General features: G+C 35.8%; 1 protein-coding gene across 1 annotated transcript in view; it reads left to right on the forward strand.

Moving 5' to 3' along the window:
- Nucleotides 1-19,742: 19,742 nt before the first annotated feature.
- Nucleotides 19,743-24,309, forward strand: part of antxr2a (ANTXR cell adhesion molecule 2a) — a 58,439-nt gene continuing 53,872 nt past the window's right edge. Inside the window, exons 1-2 of the mRNA XM_055199903.2 lie at nucleotides 19,743-20,199; nucleotides 23,574-23,645. Coding sequence (XP_055055878.2) covers nucleotides 20,060-20,199; nucleotides 23,574-23,645 — 212 coding nt within the window. The 5' untranslated portion in view covers nucleotides 19,743-20,059. The remainder of the gene's footprint in view (nucleotides 20,200-23,573; nucleotides 23,646-24,309) is intronic.

Consider the following 24,309-nt stretch of genomic DNA (forward strand, 5'->3'; position numbering starts at 1 on the left):
AGTAAAGGCTCACTGGTAAAATGACGATTTCCTTTATGTACTCTCTAAGCTGCACTTGCATTAAATGGTCTTTTAAAGGGGTACAAAATGGTAAAAAGAATAATTAATAATGAACCACTTTTATATTGCATCCAGTGATTGTACGAATGGAGGAAACCGCCAAAAATATTCTGTTATGGCATATGGCACTTCAGCTGCCATATGTGCCAGTTTTCACTAAAATTGGCACCACAGCTCATGATGGTCAGTTATGACTGCCAAAAACACAGCGAGGGCTGTGCAGAGAGAGCGAGAAGAAGAGGGGGGGAAAGCTTCATTGCCTCAGACAAGTGCACTGATGTCCTTCTGCAACTCCCACAGCACAATCAAGAGCGAGTTAGTAAATGCTGGAGAGAAAATTTGGGCAAGAGGAAAAACTGATACTGGGGACTCATGTTTCACTCCCCCACTCCAATCCCTACACATCTTCAATGGATAGAGTCTCTGTGTTCATTCAACATTGCTGCGAAGTGGAGGAGACATTTAATGCGTCTTCAAAGGGGACAAATATTGCTTTGCCCTCTAGAGCGTGACATCATCGGAGTCTCTCTGATCTCTTTTTATCCAAAATGTAAACATTTTTAAGCTTAGCCTTTGAAAAGCTCTTAGTGCAGAAATGTCTGGGATTGTTTAAAAACAATTTGTTTTGTCTCTAAATGTGACTTAGGGTGACATTATCAGAATCATGACTCCTGTTCAAGGCTTCCTCTTTCCACTCCAAAAATCTGGAAATTTGTACTTGTTCGTAGTGCAGGTGAGTCCAGTACTGGCTCTGACTGCCGCACAGTCACCCAGGCCTCACATCCTCAAGCTGCCAGACTAGCTCAGGGTTCATGGCTGAGATGAGATACCATGGCAAGTTTTAATGTCCAGGTTTTGGCCAGCCCAAGGGCATATGCTCAGTGCCCCACGTCTGGCAGTGAAGAACTAGAACTGGCCCCAACAGTCCTTCAGGTACTCTTATATATTTAGGTCTCTTATGTGCCACCTTTTCCAGGGACATGATATTAAAGTGTCTAGGGATGTGTAAAGTACAAAACTACATATTCTCATAATCAATTAGTCACTAGTATTACCTGTTTTGAATTAAGCATTGGATATTTTTTGAGTAGACTCATCAGCCTAATCAGACTGGTCAGGTGAAAATGGCATTGGTCGCTGCAACGCTGTCTTACGAGAATTCGTACATATTTTACGAGTTGGCTAATTCGTTTTAATTCATACATTTGTAAATTTTGGTACGATTTGCCTTGACCCCTGTGACGTTGGAGTTAGGTTTAGGGGTTGGGATTGTTGTTGTTTTTTTTTCATGATATCCGTTCGATTTTGCACAATTAACTCTGTATGAATTGATACAATTTAGCCAACTCGAAAAATATGTACGATTTCACGTGAGATCAGGCTGGTCAAACATTATAAAGACAGAGTGGGACCAGTAATTGGGAATTGCGACAAAAATAATAGTAATAATTAAGTAAAGAAATAATAATACATTTAAGCAATATCGCTCGAGTAGAAGTGTGATATAGCTCTATATCATCACGGCTGTGATTAGGCCAGAGGCACGAGGCCATAGGCTGAGTGCCGGAGGCAATCACAGCCGTGATGATATAGAGCTATATCACACGACTCTGAGAGCGATATTGCTTTTATACAACAGTTCGACGGCACACGTTTGAAAAACGAAAACTAGAAAACAACAACGGAGTTATTTTAAAAGCCTCTTTGTTTGAGAACTACTTCTTCCGCCACGGATTTGAGGGCGGCCAGAATGAGAGGTAACACTTTCGGCTGCTTTGAATCTCACAATAACTCAATGGACGGATAGGCGTTTCTTTATATTAACGTTTCTTGGTCACAAAGTGTAGTTTTAAGATTAGTTCAGTCGAGAATATATATGTATTATATTTAAATCTGCAGTCGATTAGTAAAGATAGCGCCTGTTTGAACGTTTGCTTAGTGAGATTCAGTACGTATGAGAACCAAAGCATGAGCGGACATCAGTGTTCACTCGCCCCGCTGACCACCGCCCTCTCTGGGCTACATCTCTGACAGGGATTCCCTGGCTTTCATGCTGGCCTGATGGTCAAAAATTAGATCAAATCAGCAGTATTTGGTGTCATGATGAAACTATTACTTGTTTTCTTATTCATATTTAGTGTCTTTTGTGTTGTTATTGTTTTGGCGCAAGGTAAAAGTTAATAAAACTATACTTCTATAATGTTACTATTGGTTTACCATTTCATCTTAACGCGATACAAGCACTCGGTTATTATTAGACTTCGTTCTTGTCAGTACTTTATAAAACGGTTTTTTATAAGTGTCAGAGAGATGTTTTTGCATGCTGCTTATAAATATACCAGTGGCGATATCTCATAACATGTTTTAATAGTCACGTGGCGATTAAATAAATGATCAATGTCAACATTTAAAAGCTGCGGTGCTTACCTGCAGTTCCACGGTGTTTTCGCGTTCTGATAAGAGATATAGCTCCAGAAAAAAATGAGTGTTTATATTCCTCTTTCCAAGTGTTAATCGTCCACACGATGTGACAAGACATTACTCCCATTAACTTTAACATAACCTCCAAGAGCGCTGATCTTTGACGGAATAATAACTTCCGATTGGGGATTCACAGACTGAGTTTTGAGCTAGTAAACTAATGAGACACACGGAGAGTGATTCAAAACAGGGCGGTTGTGTGTGGGTGCAGTTTTTCCATTCAGAGATGAGCCTGTTTAGAGGACCTCCATTCACTAGGTGGCGGAATGATACGAAAGGTGAAGCGGTTACAGTGCCGTTATCAGTAGAATATTGCACGCCTCTTAGCCAATCAGATTCGAGAACCAGAAAGAACTGTTGTGTATATATATATATATATATATATATATATATATATATATATATATATATATATATATATATATATATATATATATATATTTTTTTACAGTACAAATAAAAAAGTAGAAAATTAGAGGTTCACAGTAGACTGTAGAAAATATAAAAATGTTTATTACTTAAAATGTTAAGATTCACTTGACAGCAATAACAGATTATGACACAAAGGTCAACAATTTTGCATGATATGCCTTGTACGATGAACTAATTCCTAAATGTTTTTAGGTGTAAGACTATTCACCAGAAACCAGTAATGTTTTTGATGAATGCATTTTATGAAAATTATTATAAGCAATTGAAAATGTAGCAAAAATCTGAAAATTGAAAAATCTCAAATTCAGTGTATACTTTTTGGAGGACAGTCTCCAGCAAACAGTGTTACAGATGACACAATGGTCACTGACTTGATGTTTTATTTAAATGTGTTTGGCTCTGATAGGCGATGTTGTAAGTGGAGAAAGAGGGTCAAAACTTATAATGTGAGAAAAATGTGTGAGATACACCAGATAAAACTTAGATAGCAAGAGAAAACTTACATTTACTCATCGACTAAAAATGTAAATATTTGTGTAATCAAATTAATAAATGAATGTTTCCCCTTTTTGTTAGCATATTGTGATCTGAATTTGACTTTCCTATATTTCTGAGAGCTACCCAAGGGCTCAATGCAGCTGTTGTTCTCCATAAATTGAACTCTGCAATGACAACAGAAGCACACTCGAGGGTACTGACATTTGATGCTGTTGTTTCAGTTTATTTTTTTGTAGAGCGTGTTTGATGTTGCAGTAGAGAGGGGTGATATGGTAAGTTGATGGCAAATGCCTTGAGGAGAAGCTGTCAGCACAGCCGTTACCTCTGAAACCTCGGTGGCCTGAGCCGACCGTGGCAGACTGAATCAAAGACAGCCGGCCAACCCGCAGAACAGTGGGACTCAGTGGGGCGGACCCCAGTTCAGCTGTGTTTTTGAGGGAGTTTTACCAAACATAGGCAATGTTCTGATTCCCAGCATGGGGAGTAGGTAGTAGCTAGCGCCGAGGATAAAAGTTCACGAAAGTTTAAACTGGCAAAATAACAATGAGCAGAGGATGTGTGAGCAGGATGTGGATACCACATCGATTCCCAAGGCTCAGTTGCTAATAGATTTAGATGGCAAATGCTTTTGATTCATTGTAAAGGAATGCATTGCATAAAATTAGTCACACCTACAATGTGTTTGAAATTGTTGAAAAGAAGGCCAGATAGATAGATCAAACAATAAATCCAATAAAACACAAAAGAAAACATTTCTAAAGCCAAAAATATGTAATTAAAGTGCTTTGTTTCTCATACAAATACTTTAGCTTTGACTTCTCTGACTCGACCCACCCTTTGAGTTATTGTTTTTGGAGAGAGCCTGTGTAACAAAAAGTAACAAACCTCACTGAGCCCAGAGTACGACATGCGAAAACCAGCCAGAATCATTGGCAGATCCGTCCACCCATCTTCTTATTTACCCATGAATTTGGCCTCGGGGAAAAAGGCTGCCTCAATCAGAGATCCTACTTACAATGAGACACAGGCCTACCAAATCCCTTGCACCGACTGCAGTTCTACTGAGGCATGACGTCCATTCCACCATTCATGGGAAAAGAGTGTGGCACTTCATATTAGGTTAATTTGGGTTCAGACTGTGGCTGTACAGCTCAATGTCCAGCTAAATATTGCACAGATTGGCCAGAGCTTACTGGTATCGTAAGTGTTCACATTTAATCTTGTTTAGGTGCTCTCGAACACACATCCAAATAGTCTATTACCGTCAAAGTCATTTAATGGGCAATTAGTGACAATAGAAAGGAGACACTTGCTCTAAGTAGGCAGTTAAGCATGGAGGTTTTCAGGTATTCAGGACAACAGTCCTTAATAGCTCAGTAGTAGTTCCTCAAAGAAGAATTTCTTTCATAAATGGTTTCGGCTGCAACAACATAAATGATTGGCTTTCTTGGCTCAAACGTAGACTTCTGCATAAAAACAATAACACCAGAGTCCTTATTTTTAAATAACAAGCCAAATAAATAACCATTACATATACCATAGTTCAAATCACAGCTAATGCATATCAACTATTACACTGAGCTAATGTTGCTGTGTAAAATCAATGTATACAATGTTAGCTACAGATCCCCTTAAGTAGCGCAAATACTCTTTGAGGGGGGGGGGGGGGGTGAAAATGTTATATTCACCTTCAAATTAATATAACTCTGACATTTTTTGGTCTAGAAGCCTAATTGTTTTAAAGAAAACACTTTGGGGGTTTTCATAAAAAAATAAAAAAGCAGGTGAAAATATTAAATTAATAAATTGTTATAGCAATTTACATTTATTTTAATAATTCCTTAACATATTCATTTTATAAATAAAATTATAAAAATGTAAATATTTTACAAAAGTAATGATACAAACACGAGGCCATTAGTCTCAAGTAGTTCTGATCCAAATTTCAAGGTAAAATCACAAAAAATGAGGTTTGTGTCACACTTTTAGTGGTTTTACCAACAATGACCACTAGGGGTCAACGGTTTGCTGAATACTCTTGTCACAAATTAATAAATTACTGTCACTGCATTATTATTACTGCAAAAAGGTTCTGAAATATGAAAACTACATTTTTAGAGCTTTCCAACAATAAATTTCTGTTTCGGTCTTTGTGGTGAAAAATGTTCTTCGAATTATAGACCATTAAATTTCATCGGACCCTGTTACAAGTCTGGGCCCAAAGTTAACTTCCGGTCTGTGCTTGTTTATCGGTCTGGTTACACAAAAAATGTTGGGTTATTTGTTTTACCCAACAAATTGGTTAAACATTGTGGGTTCTTCTGTTGGGTTATTCCTAGCGTGTATTGGGTTATTTCTATAACAACCCAGCCAGTTGGGTTAAAATATATCTCACATCACGTCCCACTGCTAACAGAAAAGAGGTGCATTAATATTAAAATATAGTTTTTTTGCTACAAAGTGTCTTTAAGCTGTAACACACAGTAATATCCAAATTTTTCACAAATATGTGTACAAAAACGCTGTTGTTTATTTTTGTCCATAAAACATGTTCTATTGATTACCAATGCCAAATTGCAGTATAAGGGGACGTGCACACCAACGCTTTTACTCCCGCAGAAGGCGCATGTTTTTTTCCAAGCTGAAAAATGGCGCTCAGCGTTTTTTCTGCGCTCTGCGCTGAGTGTCAAGAGTTGAAAGAGATTCAACTTTGAGTGAAAAGCTCCGCTCGTCAATGTCAGTTCTCACATGGCCATCCAATCACAACGGAGGAGAGGCGGGACATTACCACAGCAACCAACCGGCTCACAGCTCAAGTATCACAGCTACCAAAGCGCTCGGCTGAAAAACAGTTGGCATTTGCTGTTGTCCAGGTGTTTCAGCCGCGTTTAAAAGTTTTGGTGTGTTCAGCCCCTAAAGGTAGAAAAACATTTCAATTTATTTAAATACCAAATAGCACCAACAGCATGATCCCTTACAAAAAGGAATCAATTTCTTTGTAGTAGTATTGTTTCATGGCGTATTGATTGCCATATTGCTGGTTTCTGTAGCAAACCATGTTTTTTTTAAGTGCAGTAAAACCGTTTTTAACTTTTGTAGGGATTATAAATGTATTTGTAAGTTTTGTAAGTCGGTGCTATACAGTAGTAACCCACCATTGGGTTTTATTGGGTCATTTTTAACCAAACTGTTTTTAGTGTGTAGCGACTAAACTGACCTCTGGAAAATATACCTTGTGGAAAGTAAAAATATTTTGTTTTCCAAAAGACGACGGGAGACAGTAAGCATGGACCACCACTGTGCGGATTTGGCAGGCAGGCAAGAATTGAAAGGGTTTTTTTTTGTTTAGACTGACAAATAATTTTTTTTTTAGGATTTTTTGTAGTGTAGTTTGCAAATGTTCATGTTTCGTATATTTTAAAAATATTTGTTAAGATTTTGCTACTGTGGGATCAGGCCTACACTTTTAATTTTGTACGATTTTGGATATTTGTCATTAATTGCTTATCAAAAGTATATTTTGGTAAAAAGCAATGTCATTTTAATAGTACTGTATTTGTTGTTCCCTTTACCTATTTGTTTCGTTTGACCCTTTACATCCTGGACGTCCTCTAGGATGGATATAACTTTACAAATATTTACTAATATGCTTCAAAACAACTTTCTCACACAAATGAACTGGTATCACAAATAATCCTTTTTTTTTTTGCAATAACAGTCAAAAATGAAAAGCCATTTTAGCTTCAATGTGATTTAACATTTATGTTTTTGGCAGATGCCTCTTTACAAAAGCCATTTACACAAAGTGCACACATTGTTTGATGCTTATCAGTTACGAACGCTGTATTGCATCGCAGTGTTTTTCCTTCCTCGGCTACGCTTCTACATGTACTCCTGGCAAAGCTATAATTGTTTGTGTTTTGGTGCGTTTCTGGTGTAATCATGGCGCTCAATAAAAGGTTGTTTGCGCATACAAACATATCCAGTATCTCATTGGCATATCTAAAAAGGAAAAACAAAAAGGTATGCATGTCCATCTGTCTGGAAACAGGGTGACTGTCCAGACTCCAGATAGAAGGATGCTAAAACAGTGAACGCTGCAGCTGCTTCTGCTTCTCACTTGTTTTGGACATTTGTGTTATGCTTGGCTGAAATGACTGATATAATCATCTGAGATGTGCACTGACATGGCAGACAGCACTCTCCGATGAATGAGAGAACGAGAAAGCATCACATCAAGTCGTAATGGCATTTGATGTGTTGCTCACGCAGGTTAGGAATCAAAGAAATCCCACCCTAATGTGCTAAATTAAAGACATTATTAACTGAGTATTTATTTGTTTGTTAACTTATTATACTTTATCTTTTGCCATAATAAAGAAATAAATCCTCCTCCTCCTGGGAGAGTGAAACACCCGACCCAAAATGTACCTTTTCAACCATTTCATAAAGTTGGATGTGGCTTTCAGAAACTCTCCCATGACTTGCCTCTAATAGAAAGTGACACTGCTGTTTTTCTGTTGTAATCTCTGCACTTCCGAGAAGGATGAGGTGGAAAAAATAACAAATGCAGAGCGTGATTGTGCAGGCGGTGGTGGAGACGCCAGGCCATTGAAAATGGCAGCTGTCAAGACAAGCTGACAGAGTTAGGAACTCGCGCAGGCTCTTGCTGTCTGAAGTCTTTGTCACATTGAAGTAGAAACCTCAAGGAGTTCACAGGAGATCCACGGTGGCAAGCTTGTCATATTTATTAAGGAAATATTCCCCAAACATGTGAACTCATGTGTGACCACCTAGATAATTGTTTTTTTTTCAGTGTTTTATTCAGTGTTCAGAATATTTCAGTATTTAAGGTGTTGAAGTAATTGAGGCATTTGTAGTCATTTATATTAATTAATTTATATTAATTTTAGCTAAACATAGTGGACACTGCATCCAGTTGGCATTAGTTGGCATGATACTTTAGCTAATAGTATATTACAAAAAGACTTACAAATAAATAACACAGCTGATTGCAAAGATGTGGCAGACCTGTACATTCCAGAATGAGAAAAGCACCTCGGGCAAATGTAACTAGAGCATGTATAGTGAATACAGTTAAATGGCTGTTTGTTTTCTATTACATCAGCTAGTCAGTCATGAACTTGTTTCTTGCGAGTGTGTTTTCCCCTGAGGGATTTTTCTGTGTTTTGCAGCCATTAAATAGTGAGCGAGATTTTTCACAGTCATGTTGTGAGTGGTACAGGAAAAAATTCAACAAATAATTTTTTTTGTGTGTGTGATTGTATCTGTATTATTGATTATATTTGTATTATTGAAACATGGCATTATTGATAGTGCATTAGGGATAATGTAGGCAGCAGGATGTTATCACAGAAATAAGTCCAGACAGTGTTGAAGGGGCTTATTTCGCAATAAACTTATCGAATTGGCTTCCTGTACATTATCCCGCTTATTACACAGTTATTTACCTCATATGTAAGGTAAAGGAAAATTAGCCTACATATTGATTTAAGATATTTGATTTGCTCATCTGAATGCAAACCTTTCGGTTTTAAGATAAGAAAAGACATTCAAATGTCATAAAAACATTATTTTGTTTAATTACTTGTAAATATAATGTCATATATGTTATTAAAAGACATATTTATATTTAATTTGTGTTTAATATTAAAGAGCAACTATGATCCGATTCACAACTTAAAGGACAAGTTCGGTATTTTACACTTAAAGCCCTGTTTTCAGATTGTTTATGATGAAATAGAACAGTTTTGACTGAAAATTGGACATATGATGCTGTCCCGAGAATTTTCGGGTGTTTGTTTATATCTGCCCCCACCTCTATAATGGCTGTATAGGTGCACTGGAACAATCCTTCCTAAAATGCATTAAACTTTCGTTTACAAAGACGTGAAACTCACCGAGTGGTCAGGGGTGTTCACTGATATGCTCACACAAAAATCGCTGCAAAAGACGCAATTCCAACAGGTTTTATCTTAGTTTTTGTCCAACTCCATTGACTTAGATGTGCTGTGAGGTACGGTATTACTCCAGCGCCGGGAACGGAAATGGAGTTGTTTGTATTATTGCAATTGGCAAAGGTGGATTATCGCCACCAACTGGGCTGGAGTGTCTTTTGCAAAAAGCATCTTTTGCAGCGATTTTTGTGTGAGCATATCAGTGAACACCCCTGACCACTCGGTGAGTTTCACATCTTTGTAAACAAAAGTTTAATGCATTTTAGGAAGGATTGTTCCAGTGCACCTATGCAGTCATTGTAGAGGTGGGAGGTGATACAACAGAAACCGAAAATTCTCAGGCCAGCATCATGTCCAAATTTCAGTCAAACCTGTTCTATTTCATCATAAACAATCTGAAAACAGGGCTTTAAGTGTCAAATACCGAACTTGTCCTTTAAAGTGTGTATTAGTACATGTTAACGATATGCAAAAGCCACATACCCCAAATAAAAGGATGATGCAAGTAATCGTTTCCAACGTAAATCTCTTTTCTTGGACTACAACAAACACACAGATTGTAGGCAACAGTTTACTTTCTGGGCCTGGTGACGTGGACAAGACCGACATTATTAAAAGTTCTCCCGCTTTGCAGCCTGTAAGTCAGCAATGCATTGTGAGCAAATATTTTAAACATAGTAAGGAGTGTCACATTTCCAGCTGACGTCAGAGGTATTCAGGCCAATCACAACATACAGATTAGCTGGCCAATCAGGTACACAGAGCTTTTCAGATCGATGAGTTTTGTACAAAATCAATGCTAGTGAGGAAGGCAGGATATCTGGAGCTACAAAAATGTACGGTATGTGGAAAAGAATGTGTTTTTTAACCATAAACCATGCAAACATATTGTATTATACCAAATACACAAAATAACGTTGTTTTTAGCAATAAAATAGGTGCACTTTAAATTGTACCTGTCAATGATTTGCAGCCTCTGGGTTATCGTGTTTAAATAGTTTCAGGTGGTTGTTATCTTGGAACAATGTTCCAACGGGCCAATCAGAATAAAGTAGTTTAGAGTGCCGTTTAATAATGCAAATTAAGTGCTACAGTATGCTATTTTATTTTAAAGCATATCCAGTTATTAACCACTGCGTCAAAGAAATGAATTAATAAATACCTTAATGTGTATGAGTCTCAGGCATGTCGTTTTAATCCATTTGTTTATTCGCGAGGGCCAAAAGACATTTGGTAAGATAGAAAAGTTAAGACAGCTAGAGTAGAATGCTGACATTTATCTACAACGCTCTGGACAGGAAGTTGAGCAAACAATCAAAAGAAGCAGGTGTCATTTGATGGACAAAGCTGCCAGCACAGGCTGCTTGTCAAGAGAGTAAACAAAAAGAGAGATGGAGAGAGAGATGAAATGACATATTCAAATTGTGCTGAGAGGAAGATTTTAATTTGCCCGTTCTCTGACTACTTACAACTGCTGTTCGTTGGGCAGATAGGTGACAGATCTGGTGGTTGTATAGTTGATAGTCAAATATTTTTTTATAGGAATAGAAATAAACACGGGGGTGATTCCCAGACAGTTTGTGTACCAACACTGTAAAAATTGCTGTAGTTATGCAGCTGTTTGCCAGTAACTTACTGTAGATTTAAATGTATATTATTTACTGGTAAAAGTTTGTTTAAAGTTAAATAAATATTGAATATTGACAGGTCTTTATCTTTACAGATTAAAACTAAATAACAGCCTCATGCAAAGCATTCTGGGAACCAGAAATCCTCATCAACCTTTATTTACTTCAGATTTTGGTTCCCAGAATGCTTTGCATGAGGCTGTTATTTTATAGTTTTATTCTGTAAAGATAAAGACTTGTTAATGTTTAATTTTCATTGAACTTTGAACAAACTGTTCTGTAAATACTGTAATCTGCCAGTAAATAACATACATTTAAGATACTGCAAACAGCTGCCAGTAATACAATAATTTCTACTGAATTTTTTTAACAGTGTAGCTAAATTTTGTTTCTCATATAGACTATGTAGCTATAAATCAACGGCATTGCTCCATTTGTTGTCAAATTGTGTAAATGACGCTTAAGCAAAACATGTTCATATATATATAGACGGTTTCAGCAGTAACAACATAAACAAGCGGCTTTCGTGTTCAACACGTAACTTCCAGTAAACTCCGCTAAAAATAAATAACAACGAAGTACTTTAAACATAGTTTATTTATATAACAAGCAAAATAAACAACGCATAGATTACCTAGGAAACCAAAACATTTGCTATTTTCGATGAGGTATTTGTTCAAGAGTTCAGTTTAGCAACAAGTCAGACCATAAAAGGCAGGGTATCTGATTTTATCCAGAAACATTTTTAGTTATTCTGGTTAAAAGTCTCCTCACATCCTGATAGCAATCACTATGTTAAGTTGTTTAAATGTATTTGTAGAAATTGATGTCATCTGTGAAAGGCGTAGGACCAAAAAATGAATCATCAACCTTTTTCTGTTTTTTGCTTCAGATTTTGTTTCCCAGAATCCTTTGCTTGATGCAGTTATTTTAGTTTTTCTCTGTAAAGACAAAGACTTGTTAATGAACAAAATGTTGCCAGTAAATAACATAAATTTAAATCTACGGTAAGTTACCGGCAACCAGCTGCAAGTAACACTGTAATTTCTACAGAATTTTTTTACAGTGAGTTACTACATCTACACAACTGAAAGTATGCTTTAACTAATTCTGATGTAAACCAGTTGTTTATGTTGGTTATTTTGGTAATGTTATTCACTTTGTACTGCAAAGTTTTCTCACTGGTGAATGAGACATGAGATGTGACCGTCTGATCTGTGCGTGTTCATGTGTTTTGAAAGAGGCGTGACATTGGATGGCGATTTGAATGGAGGGTGGGATCGTGATTTCCTTGCTGGTCGGCTAACGTTAGCATTTTTTAAAATTAGATACCCTACCTTTAAAAAACTGAAACCGGAAGTAAAGTTCGGACCAGACGTGTATCGCTTCACCGCACGTATGTCTGTTAAAACCATTTGAGGAAACCGATTATCTTAAACCTTTTAAGTTTTAAAACACATATATTTGAGTACTGTGTGTGAACTTAAATATAAGTTCATATGTGCCTTTGACTCAATTTAACTAATTTATTGTATTTCCTAATCTGTATTTACTGTAAAGTATACATTATACATTTTTGTTAACATTATCCTATAATATTTTTGTTAAGTACAGATTTGACCTGCAGTATCAGTAACTTCACAGACAGGTTTTTATGTCAGCCCTCACTGTTAGGAAATGAGAAAGGTATTTCATTAACCCTTAAGACTTCTTTGCACCATAATAATTCATTCTGTGTAACTGGAACCTGTTGTACACAAATGTGGACAATTACACTGCTTAATTTTCAAAGAAAAATATTTGGTTATTATATTTATTGCTTCTTCCAAACACCAAAATAGCTGGAAAATCTGAAAAAGACAAACTAAAGCTCTTAGGAGCACTGTAAAAAAACTGTAGAAATTACAATGTTATTGCAGCTGGGTTGCCGGTAATTTACCGTTGATTTAAATGTATGTTATGTACTGGCAAGTGTTTGTTCAAAGTTATATACATTTTAAATAATAACAAGTTCTTATGTTTACAGAATAAAACTATACAATAACAGCCTCATGCAAAGCATTCTGGGAACCAGAAATCATCATCAACCTTTTTCAGTTTTTTGCTTCAGATTTTGTTTCCCAGAATGTTTTGCTTGATGCTGTTTTTTTTTTTTAGTTTTACTGTGTAAAGACAAAGACTTGTAAATGTTTAATGTTCATTTAACTTTGAACAAAATGTTGCCAATAATTAACATAAGTTTAAATCTACGGTAAGTTACCGTCAACCCAGCTGCAATTTCTATGGATTTTTTCACAGTGAGGTTACAGTAAAGGCAGAGTAAGACAATTTTTTTCTTTGAATACTGTATAGATGTTTTTATTTAATGTAAAAATGTATTTTGTAAAAATTGTCTCTGTAGGAATAATAATTATAATACGGTAACACATTACGATAATGTTGTATTTGTTTACAGCAAATGCATATTAAATGGGATTGAATATAATAGTAACCTATTCCTGGTTTGTTTATATTGGTATATAAGGGCTTTTTGATAAGGCTGTTTGTCCAAATAAGACAAAAACAAACAAAACCATTGGATTAAGTCAACTCCGTGAAGACTAAATCCATTTTAAACATTTAAACAGGTTAGAAATGTTTAGAATATTTACCTAAATTATAATTTATGAGAGAAATTTTCCTGAAGGAGAGCTCCTTCACCATCTTTTACCTGCTCTGATTGAGTCTTTTAGCAGGTCAGTCCTCCTGAACCCAGCCCTGTCTGGTTTGATTTTCCCCTTTTCAGTCCTACTCAGGCACGTCCATGGACGCCTGCTCCACGCACGAGAAAGGACGAGCAGGCACTCTGCAGAACCCTCTCATTAATATGACAGGCCCAGCCATGGCAACAATTAATTCCATTCAGCCACAATTCATCCTTCTTTTCAGGATGCACAGAAAAGATGAGAGGAGACGTGTGGGCCAGACTCAGCTGAGTTTGAGTCCTGGGCTGTGAAAGATTATATGAGGTACTGATGGCATGATCGGCGTGGATCGAGGTCTGGTTTGTAAAACAAATTTAGATACAAAGAAAATATTGTAGAGATTTTTAAGTGAGCCAAACCTTGAGCCAGAGTGGCAGAAAACAAAAACATGAGATTAAATAGTGTCTGCTAAAATTGATCTCTGAATTTAGAACTTTCAAACTGCCCCCAAAGGTAGCAACCTTTTGATGCAATGGACATAAAACATGGAACCAACAGGCTTGCATAGATGAAAAGACTGTGAAAAAAAAAGAAGTTTCTTTTCAATTCATGAGCAGGAAATTTGTTTGCTTTTGGAAGACCTTTTAATATTTGCAACTTTTAGTTTTTTACATTTATAATTTACAATGTAAGTACAAATAACTGTTAGTTACTTTTAACTCTTGTGATTTGTATGTTCCGTTTTACTGTTGTCTTGTCACAGTTACTGTAGCGCTATCGTGGACTTCTGTAAAAATGTGTACAGACAGTAACAGTTAATAATTTCCTTTGAATTCCCAAACACAATTTTCACAATAACTAGCTAGATTTACTGGTATATTATCTACTAGTTTACATTTTGGCACTGACGCAAGACTTTTTTTAAAAACCATAAGGACATCCAAGAATTGCATACACTTTTTGCGGTCTTATCATTGCCCAATGTGTTGCTTAATGATTTAAGACGAAAAAGTATTGAGTCAAATGCATACACTGATTTGTCATTTGGTTTTTAGTTTGCTTCTGCATTAACTTCCATGTTTATATTATATATCAAACAGTATAACAAACATGCCCCAATCGCCTTTCACATAAAGAAGGGGTTTGATGCAAGAATTTACTTACAGTACCTATTTTTTTCTTGATGGTTGTTTACTACTTCACAGTGAATGCAAATGCTAGCTACTGAAAATTATGGTTACACCTTTGTATTTTGTTATGGACTCCCCTGATAATGAGTTTCAACACCTCAATGCATTTCACAATTAGTTGGATTGTTTTCCCTGTCATTTCCAATTATTCTTACCACTAAAATGTCCATGACAAACTACTGGAATAGAACTTCGAAGATTCCAAGGAAATTTTCAATACATCACCATAATCAAGCATGTAAAACACAAAAAGTGTTTACAATACCACAGCACTTCAGATCCATCATCTGGATATATAACAATTATCAATATAATCTATGCTTATTATGATGATTCAACTTTGTTTCATCGTGGTGTTGATAAAAAAATCATGATAGCCTAGTTTATGGTGGTTACAGCGACTCAAAGCTTGACAAATTATGCATTGTTTTGGATGTGACTCCATCTTAAAATCACTTTCATTTTCAAAAGTTTTAATCAAAAGAAATACAACAATTATTCTTTCATTGATATTGCTAATTATGGCAATTAACAATGTGAATGAAACTAAATTAAACAAAACGTTTTTGTGCAGCGAAAAGACAAGCAATGGTGAAGCAATTCGGTGCCCTGTGCCCGCCCATGAAAGGTGCATTATTTGTATTGTTTTGTTCATTGGGACGTAATGCTATAAGGCTTCACTAATGTAACATATATTTTAATGAAAATAATAAAATTGAGACATAATCTCCCAAATATGTTTGAAATATTGGGTGAGTGAGGTGTGAAACCAATATGCCAGGGGTTTTCAAAGTCCGGGAACTTGATCCGGACCCGCGTCCACTTTATATTGCAAGTGAATTAATTTCTATGTGATTGATTAAATGTGTGCATTTGCTACTTTAAAAATGCATATTAAACTTGTAAACCATTTGTTTAATTTTTTTTCTTTTTAGATTTAAAGGATTAGTCCATTTTCTTAAAAGAAAAATCCAGAGAATTTACTCACCACCATGTCATCCAAAATGTTGATGTCTTTCTTTGTTCAGTCGAGAAGAAATTATGTTTTTTGAGGAAAACATTGCAGGATTTTTCTCATTTTAATGCACTTCAATAGAGCCCAACATTTAATACTTAACTTAACAGGTTTTTTCAACGGAGTTTCAAAGAACTATAAACGATCCCAAACGTGGCATAATAAGGGTCTTATCTAGCAAAATTATTGTCATTTTTGACAAGAAAAATAAAAAATATGCACTTAAACCACAACTTCTCATCTAGGTCCGATCCTGTGACACGCCAGCGTGACCTAACGTAAATGCATAGTGACGTAGAGAGGTCACATGTTACATATATGAAACGCACATTTGCGGACCATTTTAAACAGTAAACTGACACAAAGACATTAATTAGTATCATTTCGCATACAACAACATTGGAACGGTCCTCTTTCTCAACACTTGTAAACACTGAGGCGTAGTTTCGCATTAGTACTCTGTGACCCTTTTGACGTCATGACGTATTGAGTGGGGTCACGCTGGCGCATTACGACTGGACCTAGACGAGCAGTTGTGGTTTAAAAGTGCATATTTTTTATTTTTCTTGTCAAAAATGACAATCGTTTCACTAGATAAGACCCTTATGCCTTGTTTGGGATCGCTAATAGTCCTTTGAAACTCTGTTGAAAAAAATTGTTAAGTGTTTAGTTAAGTATTAAGTGTTGGGCTCTATTAAAGTCCATTAAAATGAGAAAAATCCTGCAATGTTTAAAAAAAACAAAACAAAAAACAAAAAAAACACAATTTCTTCTCGACTGAACAAAGAAAGACATCAATTTTTTGGATGACATGGTGGTGAGTAAATTATCTGGATTTTTTTTTTAAGAAAATGGACTAATCCTTTAAGAGTATTCCTGTTTAGAAAATAAAACGAGTTATTTAAAAATTTCCTGTGACGCTGTAGCCATTATTATGCACAGCTACTTCATGTATTTTTGATCAGTCCTTATCAATCTGAATTCACTGTTGGTTTGAGTCGTTTAAAACATGCATTTAAAAAAGCAACACTCGTCAAACATAATCATTATACATATTCTTCATTATCATGAAAATACCTGAAAAGGTTTGAAGAACAGCAATATAATAAATATGTTCTTACCCATTTCCTGGAGCTGCATGTCATAGCACCTCTAAGGTCAGCCGATACCAACCACACCATGGTTTATGCATCTGATGGAAAATAAACTGTGCCATTTCTCTAATTAGGTTGGCATGTATTTTGCACCTGGTTACTTTTGGCATACATCTTGTGTTTCATGTTTACATTTTTTTTTTACCTTAAATGCCAAATACACTTGTTATGAATTTACTTTAATAGAAAATACTTTTTCCACAAACTATTTGTGTTGATTTTATATCTAAACAAATGATTTACATAAAGTTATTACCATGCTTGACAATTTTTGTTATAACCAGTTTATCCGGACCTTTGAAAATGATGAAAATTCAGATTTGGACCGTTGAATGTAAACTTAACATGTAAAGTAACAGAAAAAATAAGACATTGCACTCTCAGAATAAAGGTACAAAAAGGTACAAAAGTTGTCACTTGGGTGGTACCGTTTTCAAAAGTACTTTTGTACCTGAAAGGTGACCTACATAAATTGTAGCCTACATATTAGGACCTTTTAAAGGGTGTCGTCCAAGTGACCCCTTTGTACCATTTTTTCTGTAAGTGTGGCTACTAAATGATTGATAACAGTTTTGCAGTTATATCAACACAAGGAATTAATTAATGCTTTTTCACATAAGGTTCTCTGCATTAAAGTAAATTCAAAGCAAAGGCACACATGTGTTGGGAAGCAAATAACTTGGCAGTTTTCAAATGAATCTGGCTTCTAGTCTGTCATAGACAGAAAGTGCTTTCTGTTAAGAAATCATCATCCACATTCAAAGGCCCTTTACAGTGAGAACTGTATTTTTGTTTAGACAATTAACATGGACATGTTTAAGAAACTACATTTAACCAGCCCAGATTCTTTATTTTTCTTGGTTTCTTATATTGTCTTAATTTTATACAGTTGGATAATACAAAGAAGTATACTTCTTTCTTATCACAGCATGACTTCTAGTATTGCCCAATACCTATTGTCTTCTGTAAATGTATTGCCGTAAGGGCTTATTGCATGCACACAAATTTCCCATAAACATGACTCAAGGCTATGTTGTCACATGTATGAGTTTACAAAGGCTTGGCTGTATACATTTTGTCAACACAAGCACAAAGATTATGTTTTATAAGAATATTTCTAGTTACTAGCCTATACAATAAATTAATTCTCTTTCGTCAAACATACTGTACTGTTTGCTATTAACCCTTGTATTGTGTTTTTTGTGACGATTTTGATGGAGCGGGTCAAATTGACCTGCATTGGATTCAATGTTATTCCTTAAATCACATTATGAAAAATAAGGAGTTAGGTATGAACTGGACCATTTAAGTATCAGTATTTATCACACATTACAAACACTTAAAATTAAAAAGTATGATTTAAAAAATGCATTTAACTACAATCTTTAACATGTTTGTTTTAACAAATGTTGCACAAAAACTGTTGCAACATTTAACATTTTAAATGTATACCTTATTAAAATACCTATGTTTAAAACATCCTAAATTAACAATTTTGGATTGCTGTGAAATTAAATGAAGCTTTTGTTTTCCTAAACAGACTCATCTTTTGTTCTTGAGGCTCATTGTACAAATTCAAGAAATCACTGTTCACATGATGTGCACACATCAAACATGTGTTTTCTGACTTCTTGCATTTTACACAAATGATGCTTATTTTGGTGTCATGTTTTGTGTGGCACACCTGGCATCACCTGTAATCACCTCTGGATTTTCTGTGGGTCTGAATTCATCTGCTTTACATAGTATTTTATATACATTGAAAATAGAAATTTCACATTTACTTTTCTGTGTCTGAGAAGGTCTTTATCAGTACTGAAAATAGTGAGGAAAAGCTCCCTCTTCCCTCTTCAGGGTAGTAAAACATCAACATATACACAATAAATGTATTTAATTTGTGTCTATTGCCTTGGATTAAACAAATATGGGTCAAATTGACCCGCGAACATCAAAATCGTAAAAAGATTAATTATTTTTGCTAAAAAAAAAAAACACTTTAAAAAACACATCGGTGTATCCTAACTTTGCATGCATGGCCCTAAATGAGAAAAAGTGACAAAATGTCTGGAAGAAAACTTAATAGTTCATAATACATTGTAAATAGAAATGATAGCTCACTTTTGCCATCTGTGTCTGTAAAAGTCTTTTTCTCATGAGGAGAAACATTTTTACCCCCATTTCAGGATAGTACGACACCAATAAAGCGACACACTAGAATATATATATATATATATATATATATATATATATATATATATATATATATATATATATATATATATATATTTAATTTAGGTCTATACAGTTGCTTTGGAACAAAACAAAATGCGGGTCAAATTGACCCGCGAACCTCAAAATCGTTACAAAATTATTTTGGTATACTTCAAAACATATCAGCATCTCCAAAATTTGCATGCATGTTCATGGCCATAAATGAGAAAAAGTCACAAAATTTCAAGAAAAAAATCACAGGTTAACTGGTTTATCCGAGAGCTTGAAAATCAAACGGGTCAAACTGACTCGGAACATAATATGAGGGTTAACTTAAGATGCAGCTGCTGTGTGTGTAGTCGGGCCAAACATCATACACAGCTGGGCGGTTAGCGCATGCGTATTTACATTTACAATTGTCTGTGAATACCAGAAGAAGAGGAGAACTTTTAAAACAAGTTGTTCTCTTTATCCTCTTACTCATTCGCAAAAGTTGCATCCGGTGTAGTTGTGATGTAAAAACGGAAAGGTGAAGTAATCTGATATGTGACGTTGCATATGCTTCACAGGAAGAAGTTGGACTTTTCTGCAAGGCTATAAGACCATGTTGTGCAAAGCCGGGGAACACAATCTTCGTTTTTTCAACTTCGCACTGGTTTTATTTCAGATCTTTTAAGGAGATATCACTAAAGTCAGCTGAAGGCCCACTCGTGTGATTTCTGTCCGTAATGACAATGAAAACGCTTTTCGCAAACAAACACTGGAGCGTGGCTATAACCGCGACGCTTTTCTTGTGTTTTATTTCATCCTTTAGAGCAGAACATCCATCTTGCCATGGAGCTTACGACCTTTACTTTGTTTTGGACCGGTATGTACTCTCCAAACACCTAGTATTTTGCTTTGTTCTGTTGTTTGCTAGTTATGAAAACAAAATAATTATACAATTTATCCTGTAATAGTAACGTGATAGCCTTCAAACCATGTTAGTCGCTGTTTTGCAACTTTGTAACTACTCGTGTCAGCTATTTTTTAGTTTGACCTGATTTTACATCCCACACAGCAAAACATTTAAGTTAGGTAAAATAAAGTCTTCAGTAAGTTTTTGTGTGCATCTTGTCGCAAATCCAAGTTATTTCAACTGAAAAAGTGCAATACAAAATCTTGACGGACTTGCAGTGCATTTATGGTATAATTTACATTCGTAATCAATGTTGCCTGGGAGTCGAACCCACAACCTACGTGTTGCTAACTTAATCAATTTCCAACTCAGCTTAGGTTTCAATCAAAATGTGTCCACATAGTTTTTGTAAAGTAACTTATATGAGGATTTATATGTTATAGGCTATTAACTGTTTTATAATTCCTTGTTTAGTTGAATTTTTATATACCATTACACACTTTGGGAAATGTTTTGTATTATGTGTTGTCCACCATCCTGTTAAAGAAGATTGCAGGATGATGACACAGATATGATCTCTTTAGCATGATGACATGGTCTGTTGATCTGGCCTCAAGCGGCTATGGCCGGAAATGAAACTTTTCTGCACAACAGACTGTTTTGCTTAAATGTGGTTTGGTCTTCTTTGATGCTGACCAAAACCCTCTGACCTTGCTTTGAGATGAAGACTATGCATAAAAATGATTTTTGTAATTACCTATCGCTGTCGCTTGTGTTTTATGTTCTCAGCACATGTACTGGACTATAATTATTAGTTTAATTACCTTGTAGCTATTAGATCAAGGGCACATTTTACACACTTTTCTCATTAAAGACACAGCATTGCATTGAGGTTAATGTCACAGGTTTTAGAAGTCCCTTTCAACATTAGTCCAACTGTTTCATGTCATTTATTTTGTGAAATGTACACCTTACTGTATAATGGAAGCATAATCCCAATGATTGGGTATCATCTCAGTCTGTACATTAACAATAGGACTATGAAAATGTTAGATTTAGATAACATTTTCATTTGATGTTGATTTGTGTGGTGTTCCAACCCTACCCCAAGGCATTTCGTGGTATAGTCACGAAGAATTTGATTTATTTATTTGTGTTCATGGACATGATTTTCCTCTTTTTATAATTGTCGCTTGGAGGTAGATTTGGGGTTTGGGGTAGGTTGTCATTTTATGTATTGGTTCCTAAAAAAAATTATCCCAATTTTTAAACTATTTTTGCTTGGGGTTTGGGTTGGGATGTCTGAAATGTAACAGAAAATCATTATAATGGTAAAAAATAGAAATCTGCTTCAAAGCTTCAAATCGGTTTAATCCCCGCACAAAGCTTTTCAGAAATAGAAGTTTGTTGGCAGAATCTGCTAAATGCCAAATTGATTTTCAGCAAAGTCCTCTAAGTACACGGAAGATAAATTGGAACGATGGTGCATGAAACGACTCTGTTTCAGATTTAAACTTGTGTCCCTTGTGAGCAGTGTTGGGGAAAGTTACTTTTAAAATGAATGCATTAAGTTACTTCCCAAAAAAGTAACTAATTACATTACTTAGATACTTTTCATGGAAAGTAATACTTTTAAGTTACTTTTACGTTACTCTTTCTTACTTGGCTGAGGCTTGATCTCTTTCAGGCCTTGCAGGTGTTTTTATGAAGTTCAGCAGCATTCAGAAATTGCATATTTCCATCACAAAAATGTCAAGCTTTGGCCTGCCATCTCTTTTTTGACTCAAACTGGCGCGCGTGCGCATGGAGTGTGTAATTTTACATCACTACGCAGGGTTTCCCGCTGAAAATTTGTTAGTTAAGGTGGTAGGGTTGGGTGAGTGGGTGGGCAGAGGGCGTGGCAATCAAAGGGGCGGGGCATATGTGTCATGATGAAAATTAAAATATTTTAATAAAATAAATAGATAATATATTTATTTTTAAAACACTTAAATAAAACTTAATTTTCAAGAAACTATGACAAAAAGTGAACACATACTTTTACCTCTAATGGGAATAACTGCGTGATGAAGTGAAACTAAACGGTTAATAAACACCAACTAAAGCAGATGTTGTAGAACGTCTGGCGAACAATGATAGATAGCGCAAAAATTGAAAAAACAGATTATTTCCCACTGTTAATTACATTATCTTAACGGAGTGTAACTACCGTAGCATGTACATAATGCACATAAATAAAGTGAGCAAGAGCGCTCAACAATTATATCTTACAGATACGTGAAACCCTAGCAGGTTGCTCAAACAACAAAATCACCAGCTAACTTACTTTTTGCAAGAACTAGACTAATACAATAACAGGCTTAAATAAACCCAAAACATAAGTCCACTTACAGTTCTAATGGACACGCGTTTTATCAACTGGCTATCCTCCAGACATGACGGACCACGTCTTATCTCACTTCGACCGTGTGGTGCACATGCACGCTCGCCGTGTGAAACGCGTTTGCGCTATTCTCCGAGATGTTTTATCAACTGGCTAATTACCTTCCAGACAGTGACAGTCCGGATCACGTCTTTCACATTTCGGCCATGTGACGCGTGTCCCCGCTCGCGGTGTGATGCGCGTACGCGCTATTCTCCGAGATGCATTTGACGGCCTTTTGTGCAGTGAATTATTATTATTTTTTGAATGACCTAGTTAATTTTGAAGGTTTTAGCCAAAAAAAGCTTGCATATACTTAGAGGGTTTTGCAGCAAAAGACGGTCAAAAATGTTAAATACCACTGAAATGACTAAAGTGACATTTGTAAAAAAAAAAGGCATTTTAGATACTGACTAATAACATTTTCATTGTCATTTAAGAGAAATACTGAACTTAAACATTTGAGCTTGATAAAAAACCAATTTACTGTACAATAAAACATGCATGTCAAAGGGTTTTTGCATCTGAACTCCTCAATTCTTTATCTGCAATTTATGCTTTTCAGATTTTTGTGTCAACACTAGCCAAACTACTGTATATCAGACATCCACAACTTTGTTGTTGAAAACCAAACTGGTCATAATTTGTATGACTCACATTGTTATATCATACAACAGGGGTCTGCGCTGAGCCCTTTTTAGACTAGACTCCGTTATGTCTCAGTGTTATAGTATCACTGAAAGTTAGCTGATTCAACAGGTTTGTTGCCACAGTGTAATGAACAGCACATTTTTAAAAATAACCACGTGGCAATTTCTAATTCAGTTATTCAACTGATGGATTTGTATAATTGCATCAGGCTGTTTCTTTCCTTGTATGCTCTTATGTTCAGTGCTGATTTCCATCATTCATTTTGTTGCAGATCTGGAAGTGTTGCAAATGACTGGGGTCAGATCTTTGACTTTGTCAAAAATCTTACAGACAGATTTGTGAGGTAAATACTTTTGTATTCATTTTTTATTTCAATTAATGCTACCAAGCTTATAACTTGTGTGCAACTAATTTATGTGCAAGTAATAGATCTGAACCACTAACATGTTTGCTTTTGGCCAATAATACTGTAATAGTTTGCATATACCTGTACATTTTCAAATCATATAGGTATATCCCTCCAAACATCCATAAAAGCTACACATCCGGTTCTGAAATGGACCTGCATTAAGGGTGGGGTTATACACATCATGGCATTAAACAAAAAGCATAAAAAACAACAGCAATAAAAAATATCGGCAGATGAATGTGAACTTATGTAACGTTGACTCAATGTATGTGCCAGTACAGACGGTAGCGACCTAGCCAGAAGAAAGCAGTCTGCTTGAGAAAATAGCAAAGGGAGCAGGTGGGAGTGGGTGGCAAAGAGGCTCAGTCTTCTGGGCTGTGAGAATGGCCATTTGCACTGCAACCATCCAACGACACACTTATCCCTCACACATGAAAGGAGAAGACGCAGCCAACGTACTTTAAGTCATGAGTGCAGGAAGACCAGTGCAGTCTGCCATAGAATGTGATGTTCTTCTGTTGTGCCATGTGGTCTGCACTGGCACTTTTAAGGGTCCTTTTTAAGCACTGAATGGACCAGCTTTATGAATAGATCATGT

This window comes from Misgurnus anguillicaudatus, chromosome 22, assembly GCF_027580225.2.
Source record: "Misgurnus anguillicaudatus chromosome 22, ASM2758022v2, whole genome shotgun sequence".
NCBI lineage: Eukaryota > Metazoa > Chordata > Actinopteri > Cypriniformes > Cobitidae > Misgurnus > Misgurnus anguillicaudatus.